This window comes from Primulina huaijiensis, chromosome 4 (assembly GCF_012295235.1).
Source record: "Primulina huaijiensis isolate GDHJ02 chromosome 4, ASM1229523v2, whole genome shotgun sequence".
Taxonomy (NCBI): Eukaryota; Viridiplantae; Streptophyta; class Magnoliopsida; order Lamiales; family Gesneriaceae; genus Primulina; species Primulina huaijiensis.
The window spans coordinates 7621816-7638331 of NC_133309.1; the positions used below are offsets into that span (position 1 = coordinate 7621816).

General features: G+C 38.6%; 1 protein-coding gene across 1 annotated transcript; it reads left to right on the forward strand.

Annotated features, from left to right (window-relative positions):
* Positions 1–13809: 13809 nt before the first annotated feature.
* On the forward strand, positions 13810–14352 carry LOC140974870 (uncharacterized). Its single transcript, XM_073438357.1, has one exon. It carries the CDS (start codon positions 13810–13812, stop codon positions 14350–14352), a length of 543 nt encoding a protein of 180 aa, XP_073294458.1.
* The last annotated feature ends 2164 nt before the right edge of the window (positions 14353–16516 follow it).

Sequence of the window (16516 nt, forward strand, 5' to 3'; positions counted from 1 at the left end):
TCTTCTCTCCATCGGTTTGGAAGCTAGGGTTCCTCATTTCTCTTCAATCCAACTTCTTCCAAGAAATTAATCTTTGGTTGAAACCTTAATCTTTGCTTGGAGATTAGAAGTTCTTCTCCTCAAGAGTTTAGGAGCAAGGTAAGAAAGCTTGTTTCCTTGGGTTAGTGATTGAAAGGAAAATATTGGGTTGTTTGGTTTGAATGTTGAGGTAAGGTTGTTAATTTAATGATTGATGGTATTATTATTATTATTGTGTTGTAGGAATCCCTCAAGAGCTTAGCAACCACTTGTGTATTGGGTTGTAAGTAGACTTCTCCTTTGAATGCATCTCATTAGCTATGTATATGACAAATGAAGTTTCTATTGATTTTAGCTCCTTTAATTCATTGATTATGTATATTGTATGTATTGATATATTGAAAAGAAATGGAATTGATGCCAATGGCAAAGTAAAGGAGCTAAGGTTTTAGCACGCACACCACGGGTTTGATAAAATGTTTTAATGAATGTTTTTATGGCTTGATGGTTATATGGTATTGTGGTGTTACTTTTGGTAATTCTAAACCCACACGACGGAAGTTGATCAACATAATGACATGTACTGTGACTGATTTTGATTGAGACGTACATGTATACCATCGACGGATGACCTATCAATGCCATATAAATGAAAAGAAATGAATTGTTCTATAGATGCCATCTTATAATTGTTATTTATGGATTTTATTGATTGATGACATATTGTGGTTAAGAAATGATATGGATTCATTCTTTACACTATGGTATATGTACTTGTTATTTAAAGGTCTACTTGCTGAGTTTTTATAACTCATTTCACTTATGTTCATGAGATGCAGATGCAGGTAACAAAGAATAGATACGACGAAGTGTCAAAACAGAAGAATAAGAACCAGTGCCAATCTTGGAGGAAATGATAATGAAGTATATTTTGTATTAAAAATAGAAAAGTTATTTTGGAGTGCAAACTTGATTTGTAATGGTTTTTGATAACGTCATTTGCTACTTTTGATTATTAATATTAGTATTTTGATTGTTATATGGAATGTGGTCTTATTGACATTATTTGAAATATTTTGCTTGAGACAGGTGGCAAGTTCTTTTTATGGCCAAAATTTTTAAAGCTCATACTTTCCTCCAAGTCTATATTTTAAAGCTTCCGCATTATAGATTTTATTTTTTTGAAATGGATAAGGGTGTTACAGAGAGCTCAAGGCCGTACTGTTGATTGGGATGTATTTCGGACTCGTTTTCTTGATAAATATTTTTCTATAGCAGCCATACAGAAGAAAGAGAGAGAATTCGAGGATTTGAGACAGGGCTGTATGTCTGTTGTTGAGTATGAGTCTCGGTATTCTGCATTGCTGAAATATGTACCACATGTTGCTACGAATGTTCATGCTAAGATGAGGCACTTCTTGAAAGGGTTGAAGTTAGAGTTATTTGATCATGTGCAGTCGAACAACCCCGTATCATTTGAGGATGCAGTGACGAGAGCTGAGATGGCTGAGTTGGTTATGCATGAGTATGGGGCTCAGGGATGATTATCAGAGCCGACTAGAGAGTCATTGCGACCGCATGGACAATCTTTTAAATATCAGAAGGGTTCATCTTCTTCTTCAACATCATCTGGGAAGCGCCGATTTGATTCGCGACGTGTTGAGAGTCGTGGAGGTAGTTCTCAGTCTGTTCAGGGACAGAGAGGGGAGTCCAGAGCAGTGAGATGTTTTCATTGTGGGGGGCCTCATCTGATTAGACAGTGCACACAGACAGAGATCACATGTTTTGAGTGTGGCGGTGTGGGCCATATAGCGAGGCAGTGTCCTAGTCGTGACGGACAGCGAGAGCCCAGAGGTGATAGAGGTAGATCCTCAGAGAGAAGAGGACGACAGTCTCAGCAGTTTACACCACGACCTTCTGGAGGACAGCCACGTATGCAGGGAGCTGGTCCGCCTCAGGCACAGGTGTATGCTTTGACACGAGAGCAGGCAGAGGAGGCACGAGAAGAGATGATAGCGGGTAAGTGTTATTTGTGTTCTTATCCTGCTTATATTCTTGTTGATACAGGTGCCTCACATACATTTATGTCGATGAGGTTTGTGGTTGAGCATCATATGCGCTCGTCTCCATTGTCTATGCCTCTTTCTGTTTCGACACCCTCTGGAGTTGATATATCAGTTGTATCGATGATATCAAATGGTATTATTTCTTATGAGGGCTATGAGCTGAGATCTGATATGATTATTCTAGAGATGACTGATTTTGATTGTATTGTGGGAATTAATGTGTTGAGGAGATATTGTGCGACTGTTGATTGTTATCAGCGGGTAGTATATTTGTACACCGATGAGAAAGAGCGTTGGACATTTTATGGGAAGGGTTCTCGTCCCCGTGTTCCGTTGGTATTTACTATCCGGATGTCTCGGTTATTGGAGCATGGCCATGAGGGTTATCTTATTTATGCTGTAGATGTGACAGAGAAGAAGAAAGAGGTAGGAATAGAGGAGATACCGGTAGTTGCTGAGTTTGCTGATGTATTTCCTGATGAGATTCCAGGCTTCCCACCAGTCCGTGAGGTGGAGTTTGGGATTGAGTTGATGCCAGGTACTTCCCCTATTTCTCGTGCTCCTTACAGAATGGCACCAGCAGAGTTGAGAGAGTGGAAAGCCCAGTTACAGGACTTGCTGGACAAGGGATACATTCGTCCTAGTGTATCGCCTTGGGGTGCACCAGTCTTATTTGTAAGAAAGAAAGACGGAACGATGTGGCTTTGTATTGACTATAGACAGCTGAATAAGGTAACGATTAAGAATAAATATCCCCTCCCTGGTATTGATGATTTGTTCGATCATTGTCAGGGAACCTCAGTATATTTGAAGATTGATTTGAGGTCAGGATATCATCACATACGAGTTAGAGATGAGGATATTCAGAAGACATCATTCAGTACCAGATATGGGCATTATGAGTTTTTAGTTATGCCGTTTGGGTTGACGAATGCTCCAGCTGTGTTCATGAGTTTGATGAATAGGATATTTCAGCCTTATCTCGATCGATTTGTTATTGTGTTTATTGATGATATATTGATATATTCCAGGAGTGAGGCTGAGCATGTTGGGCATTTGCGTTCAGTATTACAGGTACTGCGAGATAGACAGTTGTATGCCAAACTCAGTAACTGTGAGTTTTGGTTGGATCGAGTAGTCTTCTTGGTTCATATTATATCGAGAGATGGGATTTCCGTTAATCCAACGAAGGTCGAAGCCGTGTTACAGTGGTCTGCACCTACATCTGTACCAGAGATCCGTAGTTTCTTGGGTTTAGCAGGTTATTATCGTCGATTTTGAAAGGGGATCGATTAAGGTGGCCAAATGCGCAACGGAAGTTTCAAAAAATTGTTTTACAATGCAAAAATTCGAGCACCCTAAGTACTAGTGTATAGCAAATACAAAAACACAAAAATGACATTCATAGTGTGTTTAGAAATGTACCTATCAATCTCAAAGATTGATGTAATGGCTCCAACTTAGTTGATATACAACTAAACTCTTCAAAGCAAGACAAATCTACAAGCTTCCATTCTTCAAAATCAAGCCCACCACCAAACTTAAAAGATCCACCTTACACTTGCACTAGAAAATGTAGGGCATTTTTCTTTGAGAAGAGAATTGTTTCTCCAACTATTGAAGAACAAGATGAGAGAAAAATTTTGAGAGAATTGTTTCTTAAAATTGGGCCAAAGTGATGCTTGAGGGAGAGTGAATGAGTTGTCTTGGTTGTGGGAAAGGCTAAAACCACTTTTTAGCATCCCAAGCCTTGGAGATTGAAAAAGTAGTCTCCAACCCTTCACCTCCCATGCATGCAATGTTATTTGATTTTTAACAATTAAAAATCCATGGACTTAATTTAATTATCTCAAACATATTTGAGACTAATTAAATATTACTTGAATTTACTCAAGTCTACTAGTTAAATAATTATTCCAATTGGACTCTACAAGACCCAATGTTATTTAATTAATTCAACACTTGAATTAATTTAATTATTTGGACTCTACTAGGTCCACTAGTGTTTAATTAATTCAACACTTGAATTAATTTAATTTAGTCCATAATAATGTTTATGAAAATCACAATTTTCAAATACATTATTTATTTGGCCAACTTTTAATTTTAGGAACACATTCATAAATTAAAAGTTACATTCTCTCATAGAAGTCATACTTCTATTTTTCCTTACGCTTATAAACTCATTTATAAGCCGTTCAACACATTGAATTATTTTACTTCTCAACGTGATCTAGAAAGCTAGTACTTGTGTGGTCCTCAATGGGTCATTGATACAACTAGCCGTGGGTTCACATCTTAATGTGAATCGGACTAAACATGTCGTTATTTGAGCATACCCTAATTGCTCCATTCTTACTTATCAACTCCTTGATAACAAGAACGTCAGAACTCAAGTCTGATAGTACCCAACTAATTATGTTAAACGCCTAGGAGCATCGCTTACATGATTTCCTAGGTATCAAAGATAGTGCCTGCAAGAACCATTCAATTATGGTTAGCGTACAGTACGGTCCTTTCATCTCATATATCCCGACCGATTCGACAACCATTAGTATATCGAGAGTTGACAATGAATCGATACTATGTGTCATGTCGTAGTTGCATCGATCGTGTAATCTATGAAACCCCTTTCATAATTACAGCCATACTCTGATCAGAGATTTCAAACTACATACACATAGGATATTCATACCCGAAGGTAAGCGGTGAATCTCCGACTACAATGCATCGACTCCTATATGTTTCGCCAAAACACCCAACCTTGCCACCTTATGACCCCATGAGAGTCGGCAAACAAGTCAAAGTGTAATGCTAGCATATAGAGTCTCAATGTTGTCCCGGGTCAAAAGGACTAATGGTGTACAACCATAAACTAGGACGTTTCCACTCGATAAGTGAGAACCACTTAGAAAGTCCTTTATGGAGGGTTGTTCAGTGCACTCTACCAGGAGCACCTATCTGCATGCTCGGACAACACAATGTCCCCTACCAATGAAACATGGTACTCACATCGCAGATACTAGTCTCGAACTCGAGCGGCCTATATCCTTCTTAGCGGCGGCTGAATCGACTAGGAACTGTTTAGAATATACAGTATTCCAAATATGAGTTTCATGATACTCATCATATGAGCATATCATATTCTTTCTACTATTTGTATATTCAAGGGCTTTATCTATGCAATTAGCATGGGTATACAGATAAAGATGTGCCAAAATAATAATTTCAAATTTATTAAAATAAAGATTGCTTATACATAGAGTTTCATTGTGAACACTCGGTCAACACTTGGCTCGACGGGAACCTACTCTAAAAATCTCCCACTTGCACTAGAGCCAACTACCCATATGCTTCAAACCCATCGATTCGCGATGCTTCTCGAATAATGATCTAGTAAAGGCTTAGTTAGTGGATCAGCAACAATATCTGTGGAGCCGACTGTGTCAATCGACACTTCTCCTCTTTCCACAATCTCTCGGAGGATGTGATACTTTCTCAATACGTGTTTGGATTGAGCTACAGCTCCGTGTTGTCACAAAACACCGGGACAGGAGCAACTCCATTAGGAATGATGCCCAACTCTTGGACGAAATTCCTTATCCAAACAGCCTCCTTTGCTGCATCTGATGCTGCAATGTATTCGGCCTCTGTGCTGGAATCTGCTGTACTGTCTTGCTTGGAACTATTCCAAAATACAACAGCAACATTGAGCATGAATACAAACCCAGAGGTTGACTTCGAGTTATCGATATCGCTTTGGAAGCTAGAGTCGGTATAGCCTTCCAATTTCAGTTCTCCACCCCCATAGACCAAGAACAATTTATCGGTCCTTCTAAAATACTTGAGGATGTCTTTCACAGCTTTTCAATGTGAAAGACCAGGGTTCGATTGATATCTACTCACTACACTTAGTGCGAAAGCCACGTCAAGACGTGCAGATATCATTCCATACATGATGCTACCAATCGTAGATGCATAAGGAATGCTTGTCATCGCCGCTATCTCTGCATCAGTCTTGGGAGACGTAGACTTGGATAGGGACACGCCATGACACATTGGTAGATGTCCTCTCTTGGACTCATCCATCGAGCACCGCTTCACGATGGTATCAATGTATGTGGACTGGGTGAGACCAAGCAATCCTTTTGGTCTATTTCTATAGATCTGTATTCCCAATACAAAAGATGTTTCACCCAAGTCTTGCATCGAGAACTTACTTGCTAACCATATTTTAGTTGATTGCAATATTTCTACATCATTCCCAATGAGTAGAATGTCATCAACATAAAGCACCAGGAATGTCACAGCACTCCCACTGACCTTCTTATACACACAGGATTCCTCAGGATTCTTTGTAAAAAAAACCCTTTGATTGTACTGTCGAATCTGAGGTTCTAACTCCTAGATGCCTGCTTTAGATCATAAATAGATCTCTGAAGTTTGCATACCATATGCTCACTTCCGACAGATGTAAACCCTTCAGGTTGAGACATGTAAATCTCTTCCTTAATATCCCCATTAAGAAAGGCTGTCTTGACATCCATCTGCCATATCTCATAGTCATACCATGCAGCTATGGCTAGCAATATCCTTATCGACTTGAACATTGCAACTGGAGAAAAGGTTTCCTCAAAGTCAACTCCTTGTCTTTGAGTATATCTTTTTGCCACAAATCGCGCTTTGAAGGTCAATACCTTCCCATCCGCCCCAAGTTTCCTCTTGTAAATCCATTTACACCCTATGGGAACGGTTCCCTCAGGTGGATCCACAAGGTTCCACACGTGGTTCGAATGCATGGAATTCATCTCAGATTCCATTGCTTCAAGTCAATTGGATGAATCGGGATCAGATAACGCTTCCTTGAAGGTCCTTGGATCACATCCATGGATAGGCTCATCATGGCACTCTTCAAGAAGCAGACCATACCTCATAGGTGGTCTCGAGACTCTCTCGGATCTTCTAGGAGCTTGTATCTCCTCTTTTGGCTCTTCGGGTGTGGGTTCTACAATTGTGGGTGTCTCTCGCACCTCTTCGAGTTCTATCATCTCCTTTTTTCTATCCAATAGAAATTCTTTTTACAAAAGAGTTGCATTCCTAGAAACAAACACCTTTGTTTCTTGAGAATGATAGAAATAGTATCCAACTGAATTCCTTGGATATCCCACAAAGTAACAAAAAATAGATCGACTATCCAATTTATCTCCCACTACCTGTTTCACATAAGCAGGGCACCCCCATATTCTAAGATAAGAATATCTGGGAGGCTTACCCATCCATATCTCATATGGAGTCTGCCTTTAAATGGACATTTAGTGGAATATCTTTCAATTTTAATTTATAGAGATCATTTTCAAGTTCTCGAGTACCTATCAAACATTCATTCTTGTAAATATTGCAAACACCTTTGCCAAATAAACAAGAATATCCATCTTTATAAACATAGAAATGGAAACAATGTTTTCCTACCAAATCAGGTACAAACAAAACATCTCTTAAAAATTTAACTTAAAATTATTGTTCAACAATAAGTAAACATCTCCCAAGCCTTGGCAGCAACTTTTGCCCCATTGCCCATCCTCAAGAAGGTCTCACCTTCCCTGAGCCTCCTACTTCTTTCCATCACCTGTAAATCATTACAGAGATGTGAGCCAAAGTCGGTATCCAATTCCCAAGAAGTAGAGTTAATTGAAATGTTTACTTCAATATAGAACATACCATTTCCAGAACCCTTCTGGGCATGATATTCCCAGCAGTTACGCTTCCAATGTCAAGGCTTCTTGCAGTGATGACATACATCAGCAGTCTTGTTAGCCTTAACTGGTGTGGCTGCCACAACGGGATTCGGAGATTGCCTCATCAAGGGCATGTTCTTCCTGGGACGTTGGATAGAACGCTTCTTTCCCTTCCCATGTGGATCAATCTTCGTACCAGATGAAGAACCCACATAAAGAACCGGCTTCTCTTTCTTGATGGTGGATTCAAAGGTCACAAGCATGTTCACCAACTCCTCAAGGGTCGGCCCCATCTTGTTCATATTGAAATTCACCACAAAAGGATCAAACTAGCTAGGCAGTGACAAGAGTAACACGTCAGTGGTCAACTCCAAAGGTAACATCAAATCCATGCCAACGAGTTTGTCCACGAGCCCAATCACCTTTAGGCCCTGCTCATGGACCGAGGCCCCATCTCGCATGTGCAAAGTGATCACCTCCTTGACGGTCGCATGCCTAAGAGGACGTGTTTGCTCTCCAAAGAGCTCCTTGAGATGCAAATGAATGTCAGCAGCACTCTTTGCATCCTCAAAACGCCTCTGCAGCTCATCATTCATAGACGCCTGCATATAACACTTGGCTTTCAAGTCATGGTCACACCATTCCTTTAAGTCTGCAATTCCTCAGGAGTGCAGCTAGTCGGAGCCTTAACAAGGAGCGACTCAGTAAGTGTATATGCTATCCTTTCCGAATTCAAGACGATTTTCAAGTTTCTTAGCCAAGTGAGGTAATTAGGTCGAGTTAATATGTGTTTGTTGAGTATTTTAGATAGCGGACTGCGAATCGAAGACATTGTCAAATTGTACTGAAAAGTAAGAACATATAAATGTTGATGACTATTTTAAAATATTTGATAAGATCTAAAGTATGGACTTTTAATTTATAAATTTTCGCTCCCACTATTTTGACATCTTTCACTACCCTCTAGTGAAAACGGGAAACTCCTTTCCTCAGTAGGTACGCAAGGTCCAATTAGCGAATTATGATCTCGAATAATATCAGTCAATCACAATTCCCAAAAGGTAGTTTCCAATTTCATCTCCATGCAACCCTCTACGTAAACTTTTGTCTCACGTTTGATTAGGACCCAATAATATGACGTCGTTCATCTTTACGTGTCAAGCCTTACCCATCGATGTCGAACCTTAATGGACGGTCACCATGAGTTCCCTCAATAATATGAGCCGAAATCATGGGAGTTCCACGTAGTTCACATCACCATGTCAATGTATGTCACAGCTTTCTGGCACCCAAGGCCTCCCCAATAATATGAGCCGAGCCCCGAGCACGGGTAGCGTTCATCATGCACCCATTGTCGATGGAAGACATGGAAATTATAAACAAATTTATAATTCCCCTTTTCGGGCTTGATATTAATTTTGAATCTTATTCAAAATGAGGGTTTTTTAATTTTGAAAGGTCTCATCATTAATTTTATTTAAAAGCTCGCCATGTTTGATCGTATGTTTGCCGGATTCATGCAACTTTGTTATTATCATAATAATAACGCACATACTCATTATTTATAACATATCATGCATATATTATAAACAGTAAACAAAACAAGGATGATCAATCGCCCCAACACTAATGGCCCGTGTGAGCTAAACACGGGCCTAGGTCCAATCCTAGGGAAATGCATGGGATGCAAATGCAACTATTACATTAGCTTCCAATATTTACATGTCTTCGATCTTCATAATCATCAAGGCCACCATCTTCCAATCTTGATCTTCCACTATACTAATATTTACAAATAAATATCCATGGCAAATAGGGATACATCTCATGGGGTGGGAACGGGCCATAAACCAAGCCCACTTTATAAATTTGATAATTATTACAATCATTCAACACAAAATATCCTAGCATACACCTAGCAAATTGGGCTTGGGCTTTTGATCATCCTTCATGCATAATATCACATGTCATACACCATCAATTAATCATCACAATAATTAATTGATCCAATATTATATATCTTGATCCAATCACTAACCGCCACGATTATAAACTAAATTAACAAAGTATACAAACTCCTTTGTCTACTTTCCAATTAATTTATTTATAACCGAATTTCTTGTAAATCACCATTTACTATAAATAATTAAAGTCCAACTTCAATTATTTATTTCATGAGAAAATATTTGCAACCTTTTGTAAATTTAAACTTAAGGGCCCAAAAAATCATTTTTCACCAAAAACATTTTGGTCCATTTAAATTTCACAAATATGTTAGCCATCCAATGACCCAACAACTCAAGGCCCATGACACTTTGATATTTCAAAACACCTTTTGAAAAACCCTAGTCGTCATTGCCTTCGCCGGAGCTCCGTCGCCAGATTCCGGCCAACAAGCAAATTTTTTTTTTTAATTTTAAAGGGGATGTTCCCGAAATGGGCAGCCCCTCGGGCAGCCCGAGCTGCCCGAAATGGGCAGTAACTTGCTGCCCAAAGTTGCCCAAAAAAGAGCCTTCGATTTGTTGCTAAAATCCATCTCATGCGGTTAGAAATCGACCTCAATATAATATTATGTATAAGCTACACAAAATAGTATCCATAGCACTTGATACCACTTGCAAGGGGATCTATTAAGGTGCCCGAATGCGCAACGGAAGTTTCAAAAATTGTTTTACAAGGCAAAAATTCGAGCACCCTAAGTACTAGTGTGTAGCAAATACAAAAACACAAAAATGACATTCATAGTGTGTTTAGAAATGTACCTATCAATCTCCAAGATTGATATAATGGCTCCAACTTAGTTGATATACAACTAAGCTCTTCAAGACAAGACAAATCTACAAGCTTCTTTTCTTCAAAATAAAGCTTACCACCAAACTTAAAAGATCCACCTTACACTTGCACTAGAAAATGTAGGGCATTTTTCTTTGAGGAGAGAATTGTTTCTTAAAATTGGGCCAAGGTGATGCTTGAGGGAGAGTGAATGAGTTGTCTTGGTTGTGGGAAAGGCTAAAACCACTTTTTAGCATCCCAAGCCTTGGAGATTGAAAAAGTAGTCTCCAACCCTTCACCTCCCATGCATGCAATGTTATTTGATTTTTAACAATTAAAAATCCATGGACTTAATTTAATTATCTCAAACATATTTGAGACTAATTAAATATTACTTGAATTTACTCAAGTCTACTAGTTAAATAATTATTCCAATTGGACACTACAAGACCCAATGTTATTTAATTAATTCAACACTTGAATTAATTTAATTTAGTCCATAATAATGTTTATAAAAATCACAATTTTCAAATATATTATTTATTTGCCCAACTTTTAATTTTAGGAACACATTCATAAATTAAAAGTTACATTTCTCTCATAGAAGTCATACTTTTATTTTTCCTTACGCTTATAAACTCATTTATAAGCCGTTCAACACATTGAACTATTTTACTTCTCAACGAGATCTAGAAAGCTAGTACTTGTGTAGCCCTCAATGGTTCATTGATACAACTAGCCGTGGGTTCACATCTCCATGTGATTCGGACTAAACATGTCCTGATTTGAACACACCCTAATTGCTCCATTCTTACTTATCAACTCCTTGATAACAAGAACGTCAGAACTCAAGTCTGATAGTACCCCACCACTCATGTTAAACACCTAGCAGCATCGCTTACATGATTCCCTAGGTATCAAATGATAGTGCCTGCAAGAACCATTCAATTATGGTTAGCGTACACTATGGTCCCTTCATCTCATATATCCCGACCGATTCGACAACCATTGGTATATCGAGAGTTGTCAATGAATCGATATTATGTGTCATGTCGTAGTTGCATCGATTGTGTAATCTATGAAACCCCTTTCATAATTACCGCCATACTCTGATCAGAGATTTCAAACTACATACACATAGGATATCCATATCCGAAGGTAAGCGGTGAATCCCCGACTACAATGCATCGACTCCTATATGTTTCGCCAAAACACCCAACCTTGCCACCTGATGACCCCATGAGAGTCGGTAAACAAGTCAAAGTGTAATGCTAGCACATAGAGTCTCAATGTTGTCCCGGGTCATAAGGACTAATGGTGTACAACCATAAACTAGGACGTTTCCACTCGGTAAGTGAGAACCACTTGGAAAGTCCTTTATGGAGGGTTGTTCAGTGCACTCTACCAGGAGCACCTATCTGCATGCTCGGACATAACAATGTCCCCTACCAATGAAACATGGTACTCACATCGCAGATACTAGTCTCGAACTCGAGCGGCCTATATCCTTCTTAGTGGCGGCTGAATCAACTAGGAACTGTTTAGAATATACAGTATTCCAAATATGAGTTTCATGATACTCATCATATGAGCAACTCATATTCTTTCTACTATTTGTATATTCAAGGGCTTTATCTATGTAACTAGCATGGGTATTCAGATAAAGATGTGCCAAAATAATAATTTCAACTATTATTAAACTAAAGATTGCTTATACATAGAGTTTCATTGTGAACACGCGGCCAACACTTGGCTCGACGGACACCTACTCTAATCGATCTATCGAGGGATTTTCAAAGATTGCTAGACCTTTGACACAGTTGACTCAGAACGGTGTGCGATTTCAGTGGTCTGAAGCATGTGAGAGTAGTTTTCAGGAGTTGAAGCACCGACTGACGACTGCACCGGTGTTATCACTCCCTACAGAAAACGAGAGGTTTGTTGTTTATAATGATGCATCATTACATGGTTTGGGATGTGTTTTGATGCAAGATCGACATGTTGTGGCATACGCCTCGAGACAGCTGAAACCACACGAAACAAGGTACCCTGTGCATGACTTGGAGCTGACCGCCATTATCTTTGCCTTGAAGATATGGCGACACTATTTATATGGTACCTCGTTTACGATTTATACGGATCATAAGAGTTTAAGATTTTTGTTTACTCAGACAGAGTTAAATATGAGGCAAAGACGGTGGTTAGATTTGTTGAAAGATTATGATTGTGAGATTGAGTATCATCCTGGTTGAGCTAATCTTACTGCTGATGCATTTAGTCGTAAAGTTAGCTGTACTGCAGAGGATGTGTGTCGTTTATCAGCTATGATGATGTCTTGTTGTTCTTTGCGATATGATTTTGATATTTTGACGACTTCTATCCAGGTATCTACCTTATTAGCTGAACCTGATATATATGGTTGTATTCATGACACACAGATGACAGATGAGAGAGTTCAGCGATGGAAGGAGTTGGTTTCTCGGAAACAAGATACTTGTTTTAGAGTGGCTGATGATGGAAGTTTGAGGATGAAGGATAGATGGGTAGTTTCTGATACACCTGAGTTGCGCCAGGGCCTGTTGCGATGTGCACATTGTAGTCGTTATTCTATCCACCCTGGTGGCAAGAAGATGTATAAGGATCTACGCTCTCAGTTTTGGTGGAAGGGAATGAAACGTGATGTGATTGATTTTGTACGTCGATGTCTCAATTGTCAACAGATCAAAGCTGAGAGGAGAAGGCCAGGAGGTGAATTGAGGAGTTTAGAAGTACCGACTTGGGAATGGGAGCACATATCGATGGATTTTCTGACACATTTGCCAAGAAGCACTGGGACTATTGATGCTATTTGGGTGATTGTTGATCGATTGACGAAAGTTGCACATTTTATACCCTATAGCATGAATAGTACATATTTGACGATGGCACAGATGTATATACGAGAAATCATACGGTTGCGTGGGATTCCAGTGTCTATTATATCTGATAGAGATCCTCGATTTACTTGTCATTTTTAGGAAGGATTGCAGACTGCGATGGGGACAGAGTTGAGATTTATTACAGCTTATCATCCTCAGACAGATGGTCAGACTGAGCGTACTATTCAGACGCTGGAGGATATGTTGCGTGCTTATGTTATGGATTTTAAATCTGTTTGGCAGTCATCTTATCCATTGGTGGAGTTTGCATAAAACAATAGTTATCAGAGTAGTATTCAGATGGATCCATTTGAGGCATTGTATGGGAGACGTTGTAGATCTCCGTTATACTGGGATGATGTTGATCGAGCTGCAGTTACCGGTCTTGAGATGATTCTTGAGATGGAACAGAAAGTAAAGTTGATACAACAGCGATTGAAAGCAGCTCAAGATAGACAGGCCGCCTATGCCAATAAAAGACGAAGACCATTAGAGTTTCAGCAGGGCGATCGAGTATTTTTGAAAGTTTCTCCTTTTCGTGGCACAGTGCGATTTGGTATGAAAGGAAAGTGGGCACCGAGATATGTTGGCCCATATGAGATATTGCAGCGGATAGGCACTTTGGCTTATCGATTGGCTCTACCTCCATCTTTATCTGGTATTCACGATGCATTTCATGTGTCGATGTTACGGAAGTATGAGCCGGATCCTTCACATGTGTTGGATATTTCTGAGGTTCAGTTAGATCCTGATGTGTCTTATGTTGAGAGACCAGTTTTTATTTTGGATCGATCTGAACGGAAGCTTCGTAGTAAGCTTATACCGATGGTGAAGGTTCAGTAGGAGCATAGAGGTGTCGAAGAGGCCACTTGGGAGACAGAGCGGCATATTAGGGAGCTCTACCCCTACTTATTCTGATGGTATGAGGTATCTTTATTTATGTATCTTATTACTGTTGTTGATTAATTTCGGGGTCGAAATTCATTTGAGGGGGGTAGAAATGTAATGCCTGAAGTGAATATCGCAAGTTGTTGATTTAGTAATATGATATTACTAAATAATTAACGATTTTTAAAGAATGCAATATGACATATGTTGGTCATATGAAGTTCAAATAATTTGAAATTTGGATATAACGTAGAACACTGAAAGATATAGAAGTTCCATGTTTTGAGTTTTGGAAAATTTGTTCGTTTGTCTGGTCCAAATGGATATACCGGTGTTAAAATGTTAAATATCATATATTATATTATATTATTAATATAATATAATATTTAAAAGAAAAATAAAAATAATAAAAGAGGATAAAGTTAAAAATTTACGTGAATTTCATTGAAATTCATAGTATGTTTCAACGTAAAGATTGGAAGAAAAGAGAAAAGGAGATTTTGATTTTCTTTTTGATCGTGCGACTTATCGGTTTATCCAATCGACGAACCGACTTCAGTTCTGGAATCGTTGACACGAGGTCTTCGTTTTGAGGTATAAATTTTATAGTTTTGGTGATGTTTGAAATTCATCGATTTTTGGAATAAATCCGATAAATTGTTAAATCATAAAGAAATTGAATATTGTTGAATAATGTATGATGTTAACGAAGTAGAGAATATTATTGTGTTGTTGTTTTGCATTATGCCTAATTTATTATAATTAGGGATTTTAATCGTTGAATTGAGATTGGAGATTGGTTTTTTAGTTTTTATTAATTCTGATTATATATTCGGAGTCTACGAAGTATAGGCTACACGTTGATATGAAGTTTTCGTAATTTGACGGATGTTGTAAAATAGCCTATTATTTGAAATTAATTAATTAGGGTGTATTTGATGGTAGTATTGTGAATTAAATACACCAGAATATTAAATTGATGAACGATAAGAATTTATAATTGAGTTTTATATTTTGTTGAATTAATTGTTGTTGGGCTATTTGAAGTTATATAATAGTGAGGCTGTTATGCTTGTATTGATAAGGTGATAATGATCTGATAATTGTTGTTGAATTATTTAGACACAACACAAGCCTCGGGATCAAAGAAATAGCCAGATTATATATATACTCGATTATCAGGTACGTGTTGACGTACGAGCATATGTTGTATTGTTTAGTATTGATGAATACTATTGCGTTGAACGATGATAAATCACTGGTATTGGGTGATTTGATATTATATTTGTTGTTGTTTATTATCGTTGATATTGTTGGCTGTCGTTTGTTGGGTGACGTCACGTTGATGTTGTTCGTTCGACGATATTGCTGTCGCCGGTGTTGGGGTGCGATGTATCGTCGATGTTATTCATTCAACGATATTGCTGTCACCGGAGTAGGGGTGCGACATATCGTTGATGTTATTCGTTCGACGATATTGCTGTCGCCAGTGTTGGGGTGCGACGTATCGTCGATGTTGTTGTTGCAGTAGTATGGGCGTGATGACGTTGATATCGTTGGTGGTTTGATTGTCCAGAGACAGCAAAGGGAGTATTTCTGTTATAATTCCGGTTATATTTTATATTGTTGATAATATAACTGTTATGTATTACGATGATGATTGTTGTGTATGCTCACCCTTTGGAGGCTGTTTCTGTTGGACAGGTTACAAGACTACACTGTGAGACAGGATAGTGGTGATGGACTAGGTGTGTCTAGTCAAACAGTCCTGTAGTTGATAGTAGATAGAGACAGTATAGTTTATTATCTTACTTGAGTTGTATGCGTGTATTTATTATACTGTTTCTGCTGCACTGACTTAGATAGTGTGGTGATTGCACTATTTTATCGTATATGCATTATATTATTACGTCGTCGAAAAGAAAATTTTTATGCATATGACGTCACATGTTGTATGATTACGTGGCGAGGTTTGGGGCGCCACAGCCTGCAAGAACCATTCAATTAGGGTTAGCGTACATTACGGTCCCTTCAACTCATATATCCCGACCGATTCGAAAACCATTGGTAAATCGAGAGTTGTCAATGAATCGATACTACGTGTCATGTCGTAGTTGCA